Source organism: Cricetulus griseus, chromosome 2 (assembly GCF_003668045.3).
Source record: "Cricetulus griseus strain 17A/GY chromosome 2, alternate assembly CriGri-PICRH-1.0, whole genome shotgun sequence".
NCBI lineage: Eukaryota > Metazoa > Chordata > Mammalia > Rodentia > Cricetidae > Cricetulus > Cricetulus griseus.
The window spans coordinates 184,763,962-184,786,134 of NC_048595.1; the positions used below are offsets into that span (position 1 = coordinate 184,763,962).

Genomic DNA, 22,173 nt, shown 5'->3' on the forward strand with positions numbered 1-22,173 from the left:
AACTAATTGATCTATCGAGTAACTCAGAAAAGAACATACATTAAAAACTGAGAACAGAGCAAGCTAAGATCTTTCCTGTTTTGTGTTCCTTACAACTGTGCTCCAACAAAGAACAAAAACAGAAACAAAATGACAAAAACAAGTTCCTTCTGCCTCTTAGAGAAATAAACTAACAGAAGTCGATTTTTAAACTACTGTGCAGCAGTGAATGGCATTAGTTTACTCTTGGTTAGAGGAAAGGGGAAAGAGCGAGTTTAAAAAAACTACCTTTATTTATCTTTTTCAGTTACATACTTTTAAACAGGGCTGTGTTTCAGTATTCAGACATTCAGGCAATGTTGACTTCATTAGTGTTGACAGAAAAGAAGCATAAAAATGCAAAACATTGTTGGCTTAACCTGAACATACCTGCATTACCTATTACTGACCAGTCTGTGTGCCAAAGACTTGTTCTCTGACACTAAAATGGAGCACTTAAAAATATTGCTAAAAAGCAAATGTCTACACACTGGCCTTTGCAGCAAATAAGGGTATTCATACTTTTAAAATATTTAAGTCCATAATTGGATTAATATACACACCTTCTTATGTATAAGGAGTTCAGATCATATAAACACTGTACAGTCCAAAAAACCCTACTGAGAATAAAACTAAATAGGCTTATGATAAGAAATACAGATATTGCATGTATTTACAAATATCATAGACACACAAATTTGGTCAAATACTGTAAAGAAGTGGTTTCACATTATAAATGGCCAAAACATCCATCTACCTTGCTCAAAGCAAACAAAACCAAAAACTCAGTATTTAACTCCTGCAGTTTAGACATCATGACAGTATACAAATAGAATGGAAACTGCTGATCAAATTACACAGCAAATGCTTTCTAGACTGAGTGTATGTCTTCAAAATCAAGAAAAAAAGACTGCTCATAGGATTAAAAGAAACAATGATAAACAATGTCCTGATTCGTCGTGTTCATATGGGTGCCCAATTTATCAAAAGCAACACATTGAACTTTTGGCTAATAAGAAAAATAAATTACAAAATACAATTAAATACCTGTAAATTCAATAATGAAGTAAAAAAAGTGGATTCATTTCCTTTAATACATATTTTAAATGTTACTTTGAGACAAAAAAATAAATAAGCATACCTGAAGGTTCACACTTACGACAGACTGCATGGAAAGAATAACATTTTATAAATGAAAGATGAATGTGTGATATGATCAACAGTATCTTTCTAGTCAGTCTTTTTATTATAACTCTTGAAAATCTGGCTAAGAGAATGTGACAAAAGTATGCCTGTAATCTTATGGCTTAAAACAAAGCAAAGTGGAATGGACTCACTAACAGAACTGCTCACTGTTCATCTGCAGGCACTGTGAAAGCTATGGAGGCAATGCACCTGGTCCACCCTCTCCAAACATTCTCCCATCATCAACACTATGCTCAAGACAGGAAAGTTCAGAGAACTAGCAGAGCTGAATACAAGAGACTAATGTGCACAGCGGGTGACAGAGTGACCCAGGGTTTATTTCTGGGAATATGTTTCTTTTCTTTAATCAAAGAACTACACAACAAACAGCTACCACTGTATGCCACATCCTCAGATTTCTGCTTCTGGGAGATGTGGCCACCCAGTAGCAGGCTTCAAGGGGCTCTAGCCTTACACACTGCAACAAGTTTCACATTTATTTCCTTTCCTTGGTGTAGTTTTCAAACTCCAGCATACATTACTTCTCCAGTATTCATTTTTCACTATCTAGCATACATTATCATCTGGAAGCATAGAGTGACATTGTACAAATATTATTAGTGCTTCTGCCACTTCTGCAGCTGCACTTGACACAGTGGCACAGAAGCCAAGCTCCTATTTCCCACATTTCTTCTGATTTATTTACAACCACCGCTTGCCAATCCCATAGTGCTTTTTCCTCAGTACCTATGGGCAGTGACTGTACCTTGATTTCACAGAGAGAATGTCAATATGATTCATGAATAACAGTACCATAAGTCATACTGAAATCAATGCAGATGTTACAAAATAGTAACTTTTCAAGAAAGTTGTTTTTAATATTTGTGCAACTATTTTCTCTGCTGTACTATCCATTGGGAAGAAAATTCCTGTTTGATTATGCTTTTATAGAAGACATAAAAATCAAATTATGTGCAATTATTTGACACTTGGACACCTGTATTGTTTTCTGTAACAGAAGAGCTTCTGAAAAATGTCCTCTGGAACTGTGTTCATCAATACCACTTCACTGGTCCATTCCATTCAATGATGGGCAAAGCACTCACATTTTGACAAAATTTTAAAGCTTCCATAAAGTTAAATTAGGAGGGGAAATGAATGTAAGACAACCACAAAATGAAATATGAAGGTATGACATTTCTGTTTCAAGAGTGAGTCCTTGAAAATATATGTGGTCACTACAGAGATGATTTTAATCACGAGACAGCGTATGAACATGTAAGTAACTCCCCAGGATCTCTCTGCATCCAGTCATTTGTGACGTTGTATGGTTTTCCTTTTCCTTCGTTTGAAAAAACAGCAGCACCTGAAGATGAAGAAAACATTCCTTTATTATAAAAACACTCAAGTTATCAGAGACTGAATTTATCAGAGTAATTTAGATGGTCATACACAGCACCAGGCTCGTGCAGGATAGACAGTGAGCACATCAGCGAAGCATTGTATTAGTGACCCTAAGGCAGTTATTAGGACTATGGCCTATCAGCATGCCTTTTGGATACAGCAGAGCATTCTGTGCAACATAAAAAGGAGCCAGAAGTAAGTCCACAAGGCTTTGTTTCAAGAAGTGAAAAGCTACAGATGCTCTGACTTTCCATGAACCTGCCACATTTCACTCAGGATATTCAATAGTCTCTGTGTGTCTGTCATGCTTTTATAAAGTTCATCCATATAGTTCTTCCCTTTCTGTCTGGTAGTTTTGACTCCTGATGCCACTGTTACAGAAGCAACAACAACCCCATTTCATTTTAATAAAAATCAGTTTAGAATCTAAAACAAAATAAAAAACATTAATTAACAAGAATTTCCTATCCTATTTATCAAGAGAAAGAGATACTTAACATTTAAAATAGCATAGCCAAAGTGAATCCATTTTATAGTTCAAAAACTATATATTCAAAAATATATAGGCTTTATATATATATTTTAAAACTGAAACTATATATATATATATATATATATATATACATATATATAACTAAATACACACACACACACACACACACACACACACACTCTCTGCCTCACTGATAGGACTATCCAGAAAAAGCTGAAATGAGAGAGCGAGAGCAATAAAAAAAAAACAAAGCATACTGGAATCAGAAAAACCAGCTATGTTTACTTTCAACTATATGTACCTAATACTTTCTCAAATCTCAGATATACAAATTTTCAAAGATAGAAATGCAAAAGGGACCCTGCTCAGTGGCAGAGCCCTGGCTTCAATCTTGGTTGTCACATAAACTGGACAGGAGGTAGAGACAGAAGGACCAGGAGTTCAGGATCAACGTCTGATAACAAGAGTTTGAATTGAGCCTGGAATATATGGGACCCTGTCTCAAATGGAAGGGGTAACATACTATTCAAGTACATATTTCAATTTCTAGGAAACAGCCACTGAGTAAGAGATAAAATGAGGGGAGGGGGAGACTACTTAAAAGAAATAAACCAAATATTTAAAATATTAAATTTAAGAATCTAGTGATATTTCAATGAAAATTCAGTGCTGTTTATATAAAGTCCCTGTTCCTGATATTAAATGTTTCTCTATATTTTCATTTGTCATTTCAAGCTCCAAAGTATATTCCTTCAAAATCTTTCTACTAAAAAGGTATTTTAAATTATGTAAGCTTCTTACAATGGGAACTGTAATGCAATATAAGTTTGATAAACAGGCTGTTAATTGCCAGTTTTTCCACACTGGGGCTGTAGTTACATTGCCTCACTTATTTTGCTTTTAGTTATGAATGTGAAGTTTTCTCCATTTGTTAAATGACCTTTCTTTCTAATGTAAGTATTATTGGATAAAGAAAATATGCCAAATAATTTATTTTAAACTAAATACAATTTTAAGAAAAATTCTAATGCCACGGGTTCTTTAAGTTCAAAACAACACTAAAAGATTATCCAAAAACTTTAGAATAAATCCCACTAAATGATATGGCCTACTATTAAAGCAATTACCACCAGAGGGCAGCATTGACCTGTGTTCTATGAATTCATCTGCCCACAAAGCAGAAGCATTAAAGGAGTAAATTAGAATTTTAATCCCTGCTGGTTTTTAAGATAAAATTCATTTCAAAACCAGCTGATTCATAGACTTGGTGATTAAGAAATGGTCCTCTCACTTATTTCCTGCTCCCAAGCACTCAATCTGAAACAGGGCTGTTCTCACAATACTGTCTTTTATTTCTGCATTTACGGTTACTTTCAAATGATTCTGTTTGACTTACTACTTCCCTTCTCACTACAAGGAAGCTCACAGTAATACCCCATCAAACGAGCAAAAAGTTGCCACTCATTTAGTATGTGTTAAAGGATATGCCTCATTAACACAATCAAACCCTACAGTAACATCTAGTTAAAATTATAGGTTATGTTCTGAGTCTAGAGTTCTTACCCATGGGCCACAAACTCTACTGTAGCCTACAAAATGCTATTTCAGCATCATTGTGAGGCTTTTCTGAAAAAAAAAAAAAAAAACTGACTTGGGATACGGTCTTAAAATGCTGAGTCTGGGTCTCAAGGTTAAGATACCTGGCACAGCTTCTGTATCCAATAATACTTACACTCAAAAGGTTATTTAACAAATGGGAAGAATTTAGCTTTCATAACTGAAAGCAAAACTAGAGAAACCAGTGAGGCGAGGTGAATCCAACACCAGTGTAGACTAACTGGCAATTAACAGCCTATGCCATTAGAATTCATCCTAAAATCACAGTGAGCCATGTTCGGTTTTGTTGTTTACATTACACCTCCATTCCACTTCACCCACTGCCCTCTTGGGCTACACTGTGCTGTTTTCCTGGAGCTATGTCACACACTTACTTCTTGCAATGAAACTGCTGCATGTTTTCCTGTCTGGGTCTGAGGTTCCTACCTACACCTTCTACAATGACTCATCAGCATCACCTTTGGTGGAGGCTGCTACTGCATCCAGCTTGTATTCCCCACTCAGGACTTCAGAAGCCAGTCTCTCCTGCCCTGGCTTAATGAGCATATAGAAAAAAATATCTTTTATGACTAGTACTTACTTTTTGACAAAGAAATATTTTACCTTAAAAGTAATACCCATAGTGCAATTCCTTATCTTTGGATTTCTTGACTTTTTTATTATTTATTTGTTTGTTTTTCCAGATAGGGTTTCTCTAACAGTTCTGGCTGTCCTGCAACTCAATTTGTAGGTCAGGCTGGCCTGGAGCTCACAGAGATCCACCTGCCTCTGTCTTCCGAGTGCTGTGATTACAGGTGTGTGCTGGATTTCTTCATTTTAAAAAGGAAGAACTGTTAAGCTAGGCCAACAGTTCAGATCAGAAACAAGATTATGTATGTAACTTCTTCAAGTAAGACACCTACAGTCCCATGTCCAGTGTCTTCCTCTCTACCTACTGACAATTAATGTTTCTGTCTAAAATGATGCAACCTTCTCACACCTTTCAAGCTGGCTTAGCTCAGAAATTTCATCTTGCCTGTTCCATGGCTTAGAATTTTTCAATTGAATTTCCTCTTTAAACTGACTACACCTCTAATCCCAGCATGTAAACTAAACCAAGAAGATCAAAAGCAAAAGCCAGCCTGAACTAGAGGAAGACCATGCTCCAATGCTTCACTTTCCCAAGTCAGAGTAAACTTAAAAGTCTCTACTTGACAATTTGTCCACATAAGAACAGCCATGCTCTCTTGTTCATCAATTTCATCCTTAGTTCTTCATTGGTTAAGCTCTTGAAACAATGGTGTTCTTCAAACTTCGGTCCCCCTATTTCCATGATCCTCTTAATTTTATCTTTGAAGGAAAAGGGAAAGCGTGAGGAAGTAGGGGAAGCATTGATTTCCCATTTGTAGTGCACACCACACAGTCTTTTATATCCCTTTGTAACTCCCTTTTTTCTCCTATAATAGTTACAGTAACTGGGTATAGCATGGTGATAGGGCACTTGCTTTACAGTATAAGGCACTAGATTGAACACCCCCACACAAACACAGGTACACACAAAGCACACACAAAACCTTACACCTCTGTGGCTGACAACACTATCTACAGGTGTACTTCATATCTGCTCAAATCTTTGAATAAAAGTTTTGAAATGTCTTCATAAGCACCCAATCACTAAATATACAACAATTTATCCAGTAAATATTAGAAGAGAGAAAGGATGCAACCTCGAAAAAGAAGTTATGCTCATATTCCTTAGTCTGAGCGTCAGAGGATTTGAAAAACGTGTTAATGACCTTATAGAAATGCTAAGAATTAATCTGAGTAAAAGAAAGGAATAAATGTGGTTAAAGAGTTTTAATGAGGTTAAGAGCACTGACTGCTCTTCCAGAGGTCCTGAGTTCAATTCCCAACAACCACATGGTGGCTCACAACCATCCACTATGAGATCTGGTGCCATCATCTGGTGTGCAGGTATACATAGAAGCGGAATGTTGTATACACAATGAATAAAATCTTAAAAAAAAAAAAAGTTTTAATGAAGTGAAATTTTGGGGACTCTTGCAACCCAACTAGAATAAAGTTTTCCTGAACCCACAAGTTGCTATCTTTTAACACCACTTTATCTAGACATAATTCACGTCATAAAATTTGTCCTCATACTACGTACAATGCAGAGACAAGTAGTCTATTCACAGAATTGTACAGATACCAGGACTACCTAACTTCAAAGCCATCTCATTTCTTAAAGCAGTGGTTCTCAACTTTTGGGACGTGACCCCATGGGAATCACATATTAAGACATCCTGCATATCAGATATTTACATTGCAATTCATAACAATAGCAAAATTACAGTTATAAAGTAGCCACAAAATAATTTTATGGTTGGGGGTCACAACATGTGGAACTGTATTTAAGTGTTGCAGCATTAGGAAGATTGAGAACCATTGCCTTAAAGGAATCCTGCTATCATCAGTCCCTCACATTTTCTTCTCTGCCAAAGACAACCACTACTTTATTTTCTGTTCCTTTACCACTGCCCTGTTCACAATTTATGTAAGTGGAGCTATCTAATGCATGGCATTATTCTGTTTCATTTAGAAGAATTTGCAGCTCACTTCTTTGTAGTATATAATAATGCATTTCACAGGTATGTTAAATTGCTTTGGTGAATTATTTACTTTTTGTAGTTTTCAATTTTGACCACTGGGGATCTAAAGACAAAAGAGGCCTTATTTTTAATACATTGAGAAAGCCATCATGATGTGAGATGTATAAAGAAAACAATAGGTATATTAACAAAATAGTAGTAATATATATAGCATCAGAATTAGGTTGGGTTTGGGGGGAAAAAAAGGAAATGACAACAGTAAGCAAGCTATAAAGGCCTTTGATATCATATCAAGAAATGTGGACACAATTCTCCAAAGAATGGAGGACAGTCCCTTCAGGAACAGCAGTCCCATCACTTTCTTCATTCTTGTCCTCCAATGCCTCTAGAGAGAAAAGCCAGTCTATTTGCACACATACCCACAGGCATCACAACTAAATGAACCATATATTATGTCATTCTTGAAAGCTACCTTACAAAGCATTCTCTGATTATTCATCAGGAAGCAGTCCTTTTCTTTGCAAAATTCAAAGCTTTACCATGTACTAATATCTGCTAATGCAACTGAAATTTCAACAGTGTAGCCACTGAATGAATTTACATAGAATGGATAGACTGGACTGAAAGTAAGTCTCTAAAAGGAAGTGAACACAGACAGCAAACTCTTGTGAAGAGCATAGATGAGAAAGGTCACCAGCAGTTAGTGATGAAGAAATAAATAGGTGAGAAAATAGCTACATAGGCTCCATATGTAACAGACAAAATAATTGAGGCCTTACCACTTCTACTGAGAAACTCCCTATGAGGTGGATATTATTAGCCGTGTTTTACAAAAAAAAGAAACAAGCCTAAAAAAAAAGAACCACATAACTACCCTATGTCATAACTGTCCTTAGCACCTTACTTAAAATTCACAAACACAAACCATTATGGTAATTTTTAGAGTTAATAACAAACAAGTAAATAGCAGACTAAATATCTCTTGAAATATACTAAATTTAGCCATACTGTCAAGAAATTCTTAAATAAAAGCTGATTGAAATGGATCACTGCTTGTAAAAAGGAAAAAAAAAATCCACAACTAGCAAATGAGTGTTTTTTAAGTGTACAAGTAAAATGACTGGCAGGCTTTAGAACTAAGGCTTTATTCACTGCAAAGCCGACTCAAAAATCTGTTTTGAAATGAAGAGAAACACTTAAACACAGAATTGCAACTGTCAGCAAATACCAGAAAGTAACTAAAATTCAGTACCACTTCTCCCAAGAAGAATATTATTAGAACTATTAGAGGATTTTTAAAGCACTGGTTAGTAAACGAAGTAGGATTTTAGTGATACTGTATGGGAAAGAGTGTGCATTAAAAAACTGAAAACAAGGAAATATAAAGTATAACTCATAAACTTAGCTTTCTATTTAAAATAACAAATAAAAACTTTCATGTTACAAAAGTGCAAGCGCAAGCAGGTTGGCATATCATCTATGAAGTTAAAAAGTGCCCCAAAACTATGTAACTTAATGCAAAAAAAAAAAAAAAAAAAAAAGCTGCAGCAGGCAAAACAGCTCCTCAACAATTATTTCTTGTTTTTCAGAGCTAATGTTATTGTCATCAATTAAGTTTCAGTTTACCAATTATAATTTCTAAGTTAAGAATTGTTTTATATTAAATGGTGCTAAATCTTTGAAATTATAGTCAATGGAGCTATTTCTGCCTGCCTACACTTATGAACTCACCACATATTCAATACTTTCTGGCAGCTATACACAGAAAAACAAAAAGAAAAGAAAAGGGAGAGAGGAAGAAAGAGATCATCAAAAATAGCCCATAATTAAATAATCACATTGTTTTTACATGCTTAATTTTCCCAAGCAGCATTACTATAATTTATATCTTAAAGATTAATGTTAAAGTAACAATAAACATGAAGCATCCTACAATGCCAAGAACTTACACTTACAGAAAAGTAATAATTAATACAGCAATAATATCCATGCAATATTTCTAATACCAAAAGCTAAAAATGTGCTCTGAATTTTAAATGAAAATTTGAGCACAGTTCCTAAATAACAATCTTTGTATTAAGAAAGTATTTACTAAAGTAGTAGTATTTTAAGCACTGATTAAGATAATTGTATCACTTCTTTTGTGTGTTCTACTTCCTACAGATAAAATGTGGAATAATTGTATGTAACTATAAAATTCAAACATGCAAAGTTATGAACCAAAAAAAAAAAAAATAGTACCGAAATAAGTAAAACAAAACATACTTGGTTTCATCCATCACTTCTACTTCTGTAGGGGCTGTGATGGGCGCGTTTGATCGTCCTGCCGTGGGGTCATCTGTGTTTAACTCTCCGTTTGTAGAACTTACAACCTGTTTTACAAAGAGAGAGAAAGACTATTTATATACATATATATAATCAAACACACATACATAATCATATATACCAAGTAAAGATTAAGGCATTTAAATTAGAAAGTTAATATGAGGAACACAAAATAATTAGTAGATCAAAGCCATCCAACATGTGCTTTTGACTTACTCCCTATCTGTCTTAAAACTTATTTTCTGTTTCTTTCTAGAAACTACCTCCTATATTGAGGTTTCCATCAGTTCTTTTGTGTGCCCATCCTCTTTAGCACATTACACATGATCTACTTTCCCTCCTGTAATCTGTAATCACTGAGACTTCCAATTCACACTGCCCATTTTAAGGACCCCAGTATCATCTATTCACCTCATTATGTAGATCCCACATCTGATCTGTAAGTAGGTCCTCTGAGACATTCCCCCAAACACATATCCTATTTACTCAGTTCTTACCACCTCTATTACCACTAGGACTCCAGTACCAAAACAACATGATCTCTCCTAAGAGCAAAAAAGCCTATTAGTTAGTCTTCTGCTCTGACTATTACAAGTAAGATACATTATCCACAAAGCAACCAGAGTACTCCTTTCAAGGTATAAATCCCACTGTGGTAATTCTCTTCTGAAAAGTCCCAACTTTTGTATTCTCATTTAACTTAGAATAAAAAGCTGTATTCCTTACCCTACATACTAAAGTCTCACATAACCTACTATCTGCCTACCTCAAGAATCTCTTAGCTCACCAGCTTCTATCTAAGACATCAAGCCAGGCCTTAGCACTGTCCACTGTCACTAGCTAGGGTTTTCTACTCTTACTTATGTGTGGTCTTCTTATGTGTCAGACTCCCAGAGAGCACCGCAATTTCCATGCAGAAATAGTCTTTCATGCTGTACTTTATTTTTGATTCTTTGTATAAGTTATTTGTGTTGACTTTTATTTATTTGATTATTTGTTTTATGTTTTGACACATGGTATCTCTATGTAGCCCTAGCTATCCTGAAACTTGAACTTACAGAGATCTGCATGTCTTTGCTTTCCGGGTGCTAGGATTAAAGGCACACACCTATACCTGGCTTCTTCATATATTTTTTTGGTTTTGTCTTGATGTTCTTAATTCCTGATTTATCTATTTTGTTATTAATATTCTACCTCTATTAAACTGTTTCATAAAGAACTGTAATATCATCTTGCTCTCTAATATACCTGACACAGAACAGGCACTCTACCTACTTGTCAGAATAAATGAATAGAACCATGCATGAATAATATTCTAAGATTTCACATTAAAATAACAAAAGTGCTAAATTATCCAACGTCCTTCAAATTCATTTAATTTCCCTATTCTTTTCTTTTCTCTTAATACTAAACTCGAAAAGACACTCACACTCCACTCTTCCCTTACTAAGGTTCTTCCATTCACTTTCTCCTTTTTATCACTCCATCTGCTCTGACTTTATTTTCAAACTGAGAACTCCTTAAAAACAGCTACTAAGTCTGAAAAATATATACTGTAAGCTTTGCTCATTTTCCTACACAATTTTTGTGTCTGCTGGCATCAGGTGATCACTATTCTCTATATACAGACTTATATACCCAAAACTACCTATACCACTACCATCGAAGCAAGATACCTTGCTTAAGAAAGATACCTTGATTTTGCTAAATCTTGGCGTCCTCAACTATGAAATGGGAAAGGGCAGTCAGTGTCTATTTAACTATCAGGCTAAAATGGGACCAATACATATAGCCAGAGATCAAGCAATGGTGGCCATCACCACTATCAGCCAGCCTTTGGCAGAGGTACGTTACAAAGGAGAAATGAAGGTACAATGCTATAGGTAAGCCCAAACCAATCAAATAAGCAAATACATTTTTTTAAAATTTCACCAATTCTAATGAATAGGTCTATTTGGCTGGCATTTCTAGAATAACAACTAAACTAGAAGGCTGAAACATCAGTGTTTTCTCAGACTGATTTCTTTTTAGGAAAGTTTATGAAAGCGACAGATAATCTGAAGTTTGGCATTGCTGTCTTATAGTTTACTGTTACAATGCTTAAAGATATTCTGCTAATCTACATTCCCTCCTGTAATCTGTAATCACTGCTTTGAAGGGAAAAAAAACAGCCACATCATAGTATTTTAAGAAATTGACTCTAGTTTCACTACCAAGTTTCAGAGGACAGGAGAAGAAAAGACCACAAGCAACTTCCAAAAGAAGCCATTCTCATAGTCAGATAAGACAGAGCAGGCCTCAGACAAAGCAGCACCTTGGTCACCAAGGATTTGTGGGGAAGCAGACACTGTCCAGGCTGTCTCTGTCTCCTAAGTGCTGGCAGCACTACCCTCAGCTCATAGGCAATGATTTTCAAAAACAAAATTATTATTTTCCAATATAACAAATTCATAAAAACTACTTATACTACTATATTTCCAGTTTGTTTTATTTCTCAAAAGCATGGTTACCAAGCATACAGCACATGTTCACAATATTAATGAATCAGATAGCCATCCAGCCGCTAAATACATCAGAAATACTAAAACACATATATACCAGCATTCTCTTATTACATTCACTAAAAACCATGCTGATATGTGAGATACAGCTAAAAGAATATTTTTCAGAGTTTATTGAACCCATGCTAGTAAACACATAAATCACTACTTACTCTGAAAACTGTAACTAGCAAATAATTGATGGTTGTCATTTTAAAAGATGACACCACAGTGAAATGGCTTTCTCATGGACCACAGGTATGATTCACCACAACTGGTCTTCATTGTTTTTCAACCAAGATAATGTAGATTTTCAATTTAACATTCACTAATAGAGACATTAATTGTAGCAAATTTCTCTGAGTATCCAAATCTTTGGAGAGGTTAATGTAAAATGTTATTAAAACAGAAGATCACAATAAATAAATCACATTGATTCATACCAATGTGACTCACCAGGAAACTTCCTAAACTAATGAAGGTGGAATTAATTACATAATAGAAACTATAACTACATCTTTCTATAAATGCTCTTTTTCAGACATCAGTACCCCAGAAAACTATGGAGAGCAGATGGAATTATAATAGTCACTCAATTTTGTTCCTCATTATTAACTCTGTATTGCTAATGACCTGATCTAGAAGACTAAGACTAGTTTTAGAAATGTCTTTAGAAAGGTCATATACACAATAAGCACAACTGAGAGCTGTCTGCAAAGTGAAAATCCCTCTTCTCCCATTGAACCATGTACATTAGATACCACTGCAAGATACTTCTGTTTGCATCCTTTTTTATGTCAGTACTATCTATATTTGAATCTGATACTATACCTACAAGACATCAGATTACTTATTACAACAATTTATATTATTCTTTTATTTTCCTTAACAGTACCTGGCTGCACATGTCTTTTAGATGATTTGTGATTCTATACCTGTCTTATCCTAGATTTCCAAAAACCACAACATTCCTAAGGCTCAAATAAGAAACTTCCCAACCATAAAAGATCCCCAAACAATCAAGATGTCATTCAGCACACTAGGATCATTTGGGTTTTTCTTCTTCCTTTTGCTTAGAGTTGCCAACTATCATTGTGGAATCCATTTTCAATGGTGGTGAGCTAAACAAAAATGTACTACAATGAAAGGCTCAGCTACAATGAAATTGGAGGTTACTACTATCTGTTAAGACCAGTAATTCTAAAACCTAGTTTTAGAGATCTGATCTGAGCACCTCATACTGAGGTGGCAACTGTGCTCCTAATTTCCTAGCCCCCACATCCAACCAAACTCTACTCTAGTTCAATTTCAAATCATTTCATTTCTCTCATCTCTACAACTCACTCCTGCAACACAGCTATAGACTTTTGGGGGTTCTTTTGGTTTTGGTTTTGCTTGCTTGTTTTGTTTTGTCAAGACAGGGTTTCTCTGTGTTATCTCTGGCTGTCCTGGAACTCCCTCTGTAGACCTGGTTGGCCTCAAACTCACAGAGATTTGCCTGCCTCTGCCTCCCAAGTACTGGGATTAAAGGTGTGCACCGCCATACCTGGCTGACTAGTTTTGGTTTTCTAAAGACATCTGTAACCCAGACTATAAGCCTTGAAGTTGGGCCAGTCCTCCTTCAGCCTCCTAAGTGTTGGGATTGCAGACATGAGTGAACACACCCAGCTTCAGCTGTAGACTTTTCATAGTTGAATCTCTGACTCATACTTCTCTCCCTTTAATCAAGTCTTTACCAAAGTAATCTTCAAGATTCCAGGGTAAGAAGACAGGATAAAGCTGCTTCTTTGTGATACCATGAAGAAGAGTCAAGATAATAAAATTCAGACTCCATTCCAAAGAGATCCAGTGAAAGAACAGTGGAAACACAAAGTGATAGAACCAATGCAAAGTATTGCAAAAAGAAGGCCCTGCAAAGCTCTCAAGGAGAGGAGGAGCACAGAAGTGCCATCTAAAGTTAAGCAAGGAAACCTTGGTGAAAAGAAACCAGCAACCTTGCCCAAAGAACAAGCATACAGTTTACACAAGCCTTGAAAGTACTTCAGAGTTTAGTTAGATAGTGCCTCCTCTGGTGTAACAAGTTATCAATGTAAAGTGCTGTGGCCAGGTATCAGCTTAAGAGGGAACCTATGTTTAAGACTAAATTACACTGGGAGCCTGATAACAAGGAGCAAGCGTAGACCAGGAGTCTGGAACCAACCCAACACAGCTTTTAAGTGAGAGATAATTACGGCTGGCAGTCATAAAGAAAGAGTCAGCAGCCTCAGCTGGAGCAGTAAAGGGTATGGTGGTCAGTAGCCCCAACCTCAATCACTAAGAGCTTGGCCTCTCACCTAAGAATTACTGTGAATTCCAAGAAGTCCAAGCCAGTCATCAGCTGATAAGCCAGCCTCTGAAACCATGTATCAGCCACAAGGTTCACTGTCATAAGGACTGAGAACTCTCAAGTGGACTGCTTGACATTTACATCCTCCAGCAGCAATACTGGGGTCGAGGAGGGGGTTGTCAAAGTGTAGAAACTTCCAGATGTGGTGGCGCAGGCCTTTAATCCCAGCAAACACAGACAGTGGCAGGCTGATTCTCTGTAGGTTCAAGGATAGCCTAGTCAATGTATCCAAGTCCAGGACAGCCAGGGTTACATAAAGGGACCATGTCTCAAAAAATAAATCAACAGGGACGGGGGATTGGGGAATGGAGAGAGACAGGATGGGACATGACACGGGTCTGGCTGTGTAGGTCTGAATGCTGTGCTTGCTTTTCCAACTCCCCAATATACTAAGGAGACATCTCTGGCTAGAACATTTAGATATCCCAGGTGTATAAAACAGATGGGACCAGGAAAGAATCTGTGTGGTCCACAAACTGCATTACTAAGGATGTTAAGTTCCTGCCACAAAGAATAGAAACTACTAAAAAGAAACATAGTTCTGTCAGACACCTCATATTTGTCCAGTCCAGACTCAGCACCAGCCAGGAGAAGAGAAAAAAACAAAAACAAAAACAAACAAACAAACAAACAAAAACCCCACTCTCCTGTTTAAACAGATCCCCCCTACCTTCATGCCTCTACCTCAAAACACCAATTCTGTTATTTTTAAATGAGATATTGTTTTATTGAATGGCCACCTCTACAAGAAGGTTATATTGCAATAACCCTCACAATTCCTAGCACTTCTACTCTCCCAACAACCATATAATTAATTCCTTTTTATCCTTCTAAATTGTATCTGGGTTTAATGCTGTGTCCACTGAAGAAACTTCTGTTCTTATGGACTGGGCAAAATTCTGGTTATATTCTTTTACTTTGTATTTTTAAAGGTTTTATTAGCATATGTTAATTAGGCAGGTTTCATTATTCCATTTTCACACATATATACTTAATCATATTCACCCCCATTACTCTCATCCCCCTCCCACTTCTGCTGATCTCCTTCCTCTTCTTGGCTAGTGCTCCTACATCCATGTCTTTTTTGCCTGGGGAAGGGGACTAGAGTACTATGGGAACAAGAGTTACAGGTTATTTTTGACAGTATGGGTAACTTACAAATGGCTACACCACTAAACATAAGACTCTAACTTTAGGACACACAAAGAAGGTACTCCATCTTCTCCTTCTATGTTCCTCCATTTTCCTCTTACTATGCTTTTAACAGCATCTTAATTTTACTTTCTATGTTTTAAAAAAGGCTTTCATGTTTTTATTTTTATAACAGCTGTTATATTTGTCTAGTTTGTTTATACATTCGCATTAGTAAGCATTTTTAAGTTTTTTTTCTCCTTCTTCATAATATTCTTTACTTTTCTTCCTTTCCTCTTTTACTTAACCCTGCTTCTCCTTTGTTTTTCTTCTTTCCCTATTTCCTTACATTAATATTACAGAACATTATTTTTGCCATTTTCTATTCTACAGTCATTGGTAGTGCATCAATGGGCTGTAACCGATCTATATCATGTATTTTTAAATTAATTGCTGCTATTACATCAGTGTGTTTTGTACTCTTTCAATGGTACTGGGTTGAGCTCAGAGGAGCTGCTCATTTTAAGAACAACCTGAAATACAAAAGAAGAGATAAGCAGCAGACACAGGAGTCACAAGACACACAAAAAGGCAAGGCAGCACAATATATCCAAGACCATAATCCACTGAAAGAGCTGGTGTCAGCCAAAGAATCCAAAATCTACTTCCAAAAGCAACAAATGACTCCTAGAAAGTCAAGTCCACAATGAAGAAGACACTCTGGAGACAAGAAATTTATTTAAATGGTGGAAAACATCACAATAGACCAGGTAAAGCAAAGAAAGGGCATCAGGGCTTGGAGAAAGGTTAAGAAACCCTACATTCAAACATAAACAAAGAAAACTTGACAAGCATGTCAACAACATGGAAGAACTCTGGGACAGGTTCAAGAAAACAAACTAAACATCCATGGCATAGGAGCAGAATCTGAGACAAGAAGTAATAAGGATGGGGTCAAAATTAATAAAAGTGGGGATTAGGAGACTGATACAAAGTATCAATGAAACAAAGGAGTTGCTTCCTTGAAAATATAAACAAGATTGACAAAACTTTAGCCAAATTAACCAAAACAAAGAGACAGAAGACCAAAAATATAAAATCAGAGATGAAAAGGTGGACACTACAATAACAATGAAATCGAGAGGATCCTTAGGGAATGATGTAAATTCTAGAAGTAATGAGTAAATTATATTTATATAGAACCCTCTACAACATAAATAGGCAACAAGATAGAAGCAGTGATAGTGTCCTAACAAAGAAAAGCCCAGGACTGGAGGGACTCACTGACGTGAATTCTCCCAGAACTAGGAACAAATGAACACTGGTGTTTGTCAAATACTTTTTTAAAATAAAAAAGGAAGAGAAACTATCCCAAAATCAATCTTTGAAGAAAATGTTACCAATACCAAAACCAGATAAGGAAGCAACAGAAAGAGAAAAAAACATCAATTTCCTTGATGATATAGATGCGAAAATTCTCAACAAAGTACTTGCAGAGATGAAATAAAAAACATAAAAAGAATACTCCATGATTAAATTTACTTCATTACAGGGAATGCATGGAAGATTTACTATATACATAAAAATAAATGGAATGATGTATGTAAATATACGTAGGAAAATAAAATCACATGACTATTTCACTAGATGTAGAAAAGGCCTTTAACACAGTTCTGCATCTCTTTATAATAAAAACGCTGAAGAAACTAGGAACAGTAGAACCATGTCTCAACATCATAAAAACTGTAAATATCCAAACATTATACTAAACTGGAAAGACAACACATTTCCTCTAAAGTCATGAATAAGATAAAGTCATCTTCTATTCAATACACATGCCGGTTACCTACTGAGTTCAATCCTCAGTGTAACCCTGTGCTCAACAACTTTATGCATGCCATTTTCTATGCCTGAGGAACTCCTCTTTCCCCTACTGCCTTCTTCAGCTGATAATCACTACTGATTTTTTGTATTCATAGTATTTTTGCATGAAAATTTAAACCATTACCCCAGGCCATTTTTAGGTATGTTTTCTCTAAATATTCACCTAGCACTGTGCTACCTGCCTATCACAGCCTCCTGTCTCTCCATTCTTCTTTCCATTCCATGAGCCAAGAACAGTGCCTAACACCTAAAGATAACTTACATAGATACTTCTGAATAATAAATAGCTAAAATTATGAATGGGTAGGTCTTTTTCCCAGCTGTATCCATTGCAATGATTCTATGGGTTCACAGAGATGGGTACACTAAATTCATCAGCAGCTCTCTGAAATACACACAGGCAAGAACTGACTCAAAATAACATCTTTAGATACTAATCTATTCTTCATTCTTCTAGCAGAAAAAGTTTATTGGATGTATAACTACGTGTTTCTATTTTTTCACTAAATAAATATGAAAAGAAAAAGTGAATTTGGCAATGTTTTCTCTCAGCTATACCTTTATACTTCACTTTTAGGAAATGAATGCAATATAGCTGCTTGCTGATTTACAAAAAGTTTATTTTACTTAGCCAGTACTTTGAAAACCTGTTTCTCTATAAAATAATTTTTACAAAAATTTCACAGCAAAACCAAGAGGTAAAAATATTATTAATATCCTCCTTTTACTGATAATTAATCCAGCATACAAAATTTGAACCAAATCTATTGTACTCTTGACCACAATATCATCATTTTGGTAGCATATACATCTGGTCTGTATAATTATTATTATTCAGAACAGGTAGAAAGTTCAAGTTTAGACTCTGCTACTCAGCTTCTATTAAAAGCTCATCAGGAGGTAGGGATATGGCTCAGTCAGTAAAATGGCTACCACACCAGAACAAGAGCCCATGCTTGGGTTCCCCAATACCACATTAAAACTCAGGAAAAGACAGTAAATGTCTGTGTAAATCCAACATCAGGTAAGTGGAGACAAGCACATCCCTAGAGCACACTGGTCAGCCAGCCAAGCCAATCAGTTAGCTACAGGTTTGAGGAGAGACCCTATCTCAAATAATAATAATAATAATAATAATAATAATAATAATAATAATGTGAAAAGCAAGTGAAAAAGCTATCTGTCATAGACCTCCAGCTTCCACATATAAATACTACACTCAGCATACCTGAAATAAGAGCTATCATATATGTCTTTAAGTCAAAAACTTCAAGAAATTTCATCATGGTCAACTCTAAACAGCCTAGAATAAATATTTAACAGTGCTTCACTGTTCCACATAACAAACTGCAGTGATGCGGTGTTACCACTGACTAGGAAAAGCCTGTGGAAGGCTGGGCTTAGAGCTTCATGTTAGAGTTCTTGCCTACTGTGCTAAGATTTGAAACAAACACACACACACACACACACACAGTTTGACTCTTCAAAAAGGCCAAGACAAAAATCAAGTTTTTTAAGCACTGTACTACTTCCCTATTAAGACCACGAGAATAACAGAACACATTGCTTCCCTTCCTATCTTTATTTCGGATCAACTATAGTACTTAATTATAATAATCATAATAGGTAGCTTTTAGGTAACTTCCTTCCATTATTATTAGTTTTAATTTATACTTTCATTAGTCTAAGTAAGCATAATCATAATAATTCAAGTAATCCTGAATGTGCATGACATAATTTGCAAGTAAAATATAATAAATCCAGTCTTTATTTTGCAATGGGGTATGATTCTGGCATTACCATACTTGGGGTTTTAGTAAATTAATCATAAACTTTTTAAAATGTTTCTGTACTAAGTCAATTTAAGATTGAAAAGACAGAGGAGTGAGGGCAAACTGTGGTCAGAATGTTAAAAAAGGGGTTGGGGAAGAAATGCAAAAGAACAGATCGAAAAGAAATGAAACCAACAACATGAGCATAACTTCTTATTTTTATCTCTGTGTTCATTCTATTACTAGAATTCTACTGAATAAACTGATCACATATTGAATATTAGAATGAAGCTGTATGGAATCTCAATAGACAGAAAAGCTTTGGAAAGAAAGGAAAGAAGTAAAATGCTCTAAGGAAAAACAGAGCATGAACTGCTGATGTGATGAAACAACAAATTAATTCATCCCGGGAAACAAGTAAGAGGAATAACAGGCTAGGAAAACGGACTCAAAGGAATGCTGTAAATGGTAGGAGAGAATTCTATTAGAGCCTTAGCTGCTACAGATCTCCCTGTGCACTAGCAAAACATGCAGCATAACACAAACAAGAGAACTAAGATGCAAGTAAGAATATAGGTAAACATTTCATGGAAATTAAACACACTCAGCTTTTCCAATGATATGAATTCAGGCACTCTTGACTATGAGTTTGTCGCTCCAGAATTCATATAGCTATTCAAATATTTCCACTACATTTCACTAAAAATTTATATATTTAAATGGATGGTTACATAATTTATCTCTAAAAACAACGCAATGGTGAGGAAAACAACATAGCTCCTGAGACTTAGTTTTGAACTGATTTTTAGAATTTAAATAAAAATGATTCAATATAGATTTAGCTGATTAATAATGTATTAAAAAGAATGCAAAATGATAAAAATATAATGGAAAATTGTTCAAGTAGAAATATGCAGAGGAACAAAACCAAAACAAGGATTTCAAACTGAAACAGGTTGAGATAGTGTTTGTTACTTTAACCTAGCATTTAGATTGCCTTAAACAGGTACTTTAAATACATACAAAGCTACAGTCTTCCCTGTTTCTACAATCACACCTAAATAGTTACACTTAGAGGCCAGATAGTGAAGAGCAGTAGCTGGTTGTTCCAGTGAGGAAGTGATGGAAAGAAGAAGCAAACCATAAGTAAGGACCTACTTTCTATGTGCAGAAACCACAGCTTACGGATATCTATAAATGTAGATAGATACTCAGCAGCTATTTTCTCTAAGTGCAAACAGAGCCATGTTTCCAAGTAGCACAGATGAAAAGGTTTAGATATCTTATGCATGAAACTTGAAGGAAGCAAAGTCAGTGGAAGGGGGAAAAGTTTTGTAAATGTCTTATTTAAAGCATTAATAAAGATATTTAGCTTAATATTTAAAAATCAAGCTCAACTTATACTTACTACAGCTCATTTTTTTCTAACTTGCTGTGAGTATGACTTAAATACTGTTGCGTGTACTTGCAAAAATGAATCAAGGCAAACTGTAGCATCTCTGGTGGTCTTCCTGGACCATGTTAACTTTGGTTTTGGTTAAGTAACAAAGGAATAGAATTATGGATAGAATTCGGCAACAAGTTTTCATAAGAATAGAGTATCATGCCATGAGCTCAAAAAAAGGTTAGTTGTATAAATCTGGGGAATAATCACTCATGCAAAAATCAGAAAATACCTGTACCGAGCCACCATGTCTGTCTGCTGCAAGGTGAGCTCTCAAATGGTGGGGATTTGCCTGCTGGGAGTCCCAAGCTGCCCTGTGGTCTGCCGACTGCCATTTATTTAATGCATGTGGCATGCATGGAAGAAGAAAAACCCAATATGTTAAACATCTCATCCTTATAATATACAAAACAAATGTATAAAAGGAAATTGAAAATACCCTTACTATTCTAAATCATACATACAGCTATTTATCTCTGAAGATGAAAGATAAATTTTTTTATTGTTAAATTGAGTAATGACCAGCAATAAAGTAACTTAGAACCATAAAATTTTAGAAATAGAAGAATTTGGGAAGTCTGTCACAGGTTCCATCAAGTTCATAAACAAATTAACTAAGAACTCGGGAGTAAAACTGCATGAGTGCACTGAAAAGTGTCACTGTGTTTTCTTAAAGAATCCTCAGTGGTTCTGCCATGAGGAGCTATTTTTAGCAATGAGAAAAAAAATAATTCTCAAAAGGCTGAGATCCTAGGAAATGCTTCTCTCTTTCATTGTATTCTGTTTCTACTGCAAGTATAATAGGAGAAAACAGAAGAGGTCTTTGAAAATTGAAAAGCGCTATCATAATACTATGAGACTATAACAAAACAAACACTCTAAAAACTGGTAATCCCACAATTATCAATCTCTTTGCTGCTTTAATTTTTTAAGAATTTGGTTCTAATTAAAGAGCCTTCTTTTATGAAACAGACTGAAACCTTGGTAGATGTGTCTGGGAATAAGTACAGACTCCTAGCATCCAACCAGTAGATATTAAGATGCTTTCTTAATTCCACTCAGTTTCTCAATTTCAGGAACAGGCAGACAGCACTAACAGAAGAAGAAAGTTCTTAACATTTGCTTCTGAATTAGTTACTTTAGATAAAATCCTCATTTCACGGATAAAGACACTGACATTCAACACTATGCTAAGGTCACAGACTTACCAAAGAACACAGTATGGATTCCAACCACAGCCAGCTTCAACAAAGCTACCAAACTCCTGACACTAACTACAAATGACCTAGAGTCTCTGGTGCTCTTCCTTCTTTTTCAACCAAATTCCACAAAATCTTACCACTAAGTGCCAAGTATGCTGGGCTAGAGGGAGCCCACATACAC

General features: G+C 35.6%; 1 protein-coding gene across 8 annotated transcripts in view; it reads right to left on the bottom strand.

The window, feature by feature from the left end:
• Positions 1 to 253: 253 nt before the first annotated feature.
• Csnk1g3 (casein kinase 1 gamma 3) overlaps positions 254 to 22,173 on the bottom strand; it is an 87,275-nt gene continuing 65,355 nt past the window's right edge. For 2 of the 8 annotated variants that reach the window (XM_027400908.2, XM_027400909.2), the window contains exons 11-14: positions 21,023 to 21,118; positions 9,574 to 9,680; positions 9,040 to 9,063; positions 254 to 2,569 (exon numbers count right to left, since the gene is read on the bottom strand). In XM_027400908.2, coding sequence (XP_027256709.1) covers positions 2,515 to 2,569; positions 9,040 to 9,063; positions 9,574 to 9,680; positions 21,023 to 21,118 — 282 coding nt within the window. In that variant the 3' untranslated portion in view covers positions 254 to 2,514. The remainder of the gene's footprint in view (positions 2,570 to 9,039; positions 9,064 to 9,573; positions 9,681 to 21,022; positions 21,119 to 22,173) is intronic. The other 6 variants (XM_027400910.2, XM_027400911.2, XM_027400913.2 and 3 more) reach the window with 3 other exon arrangements.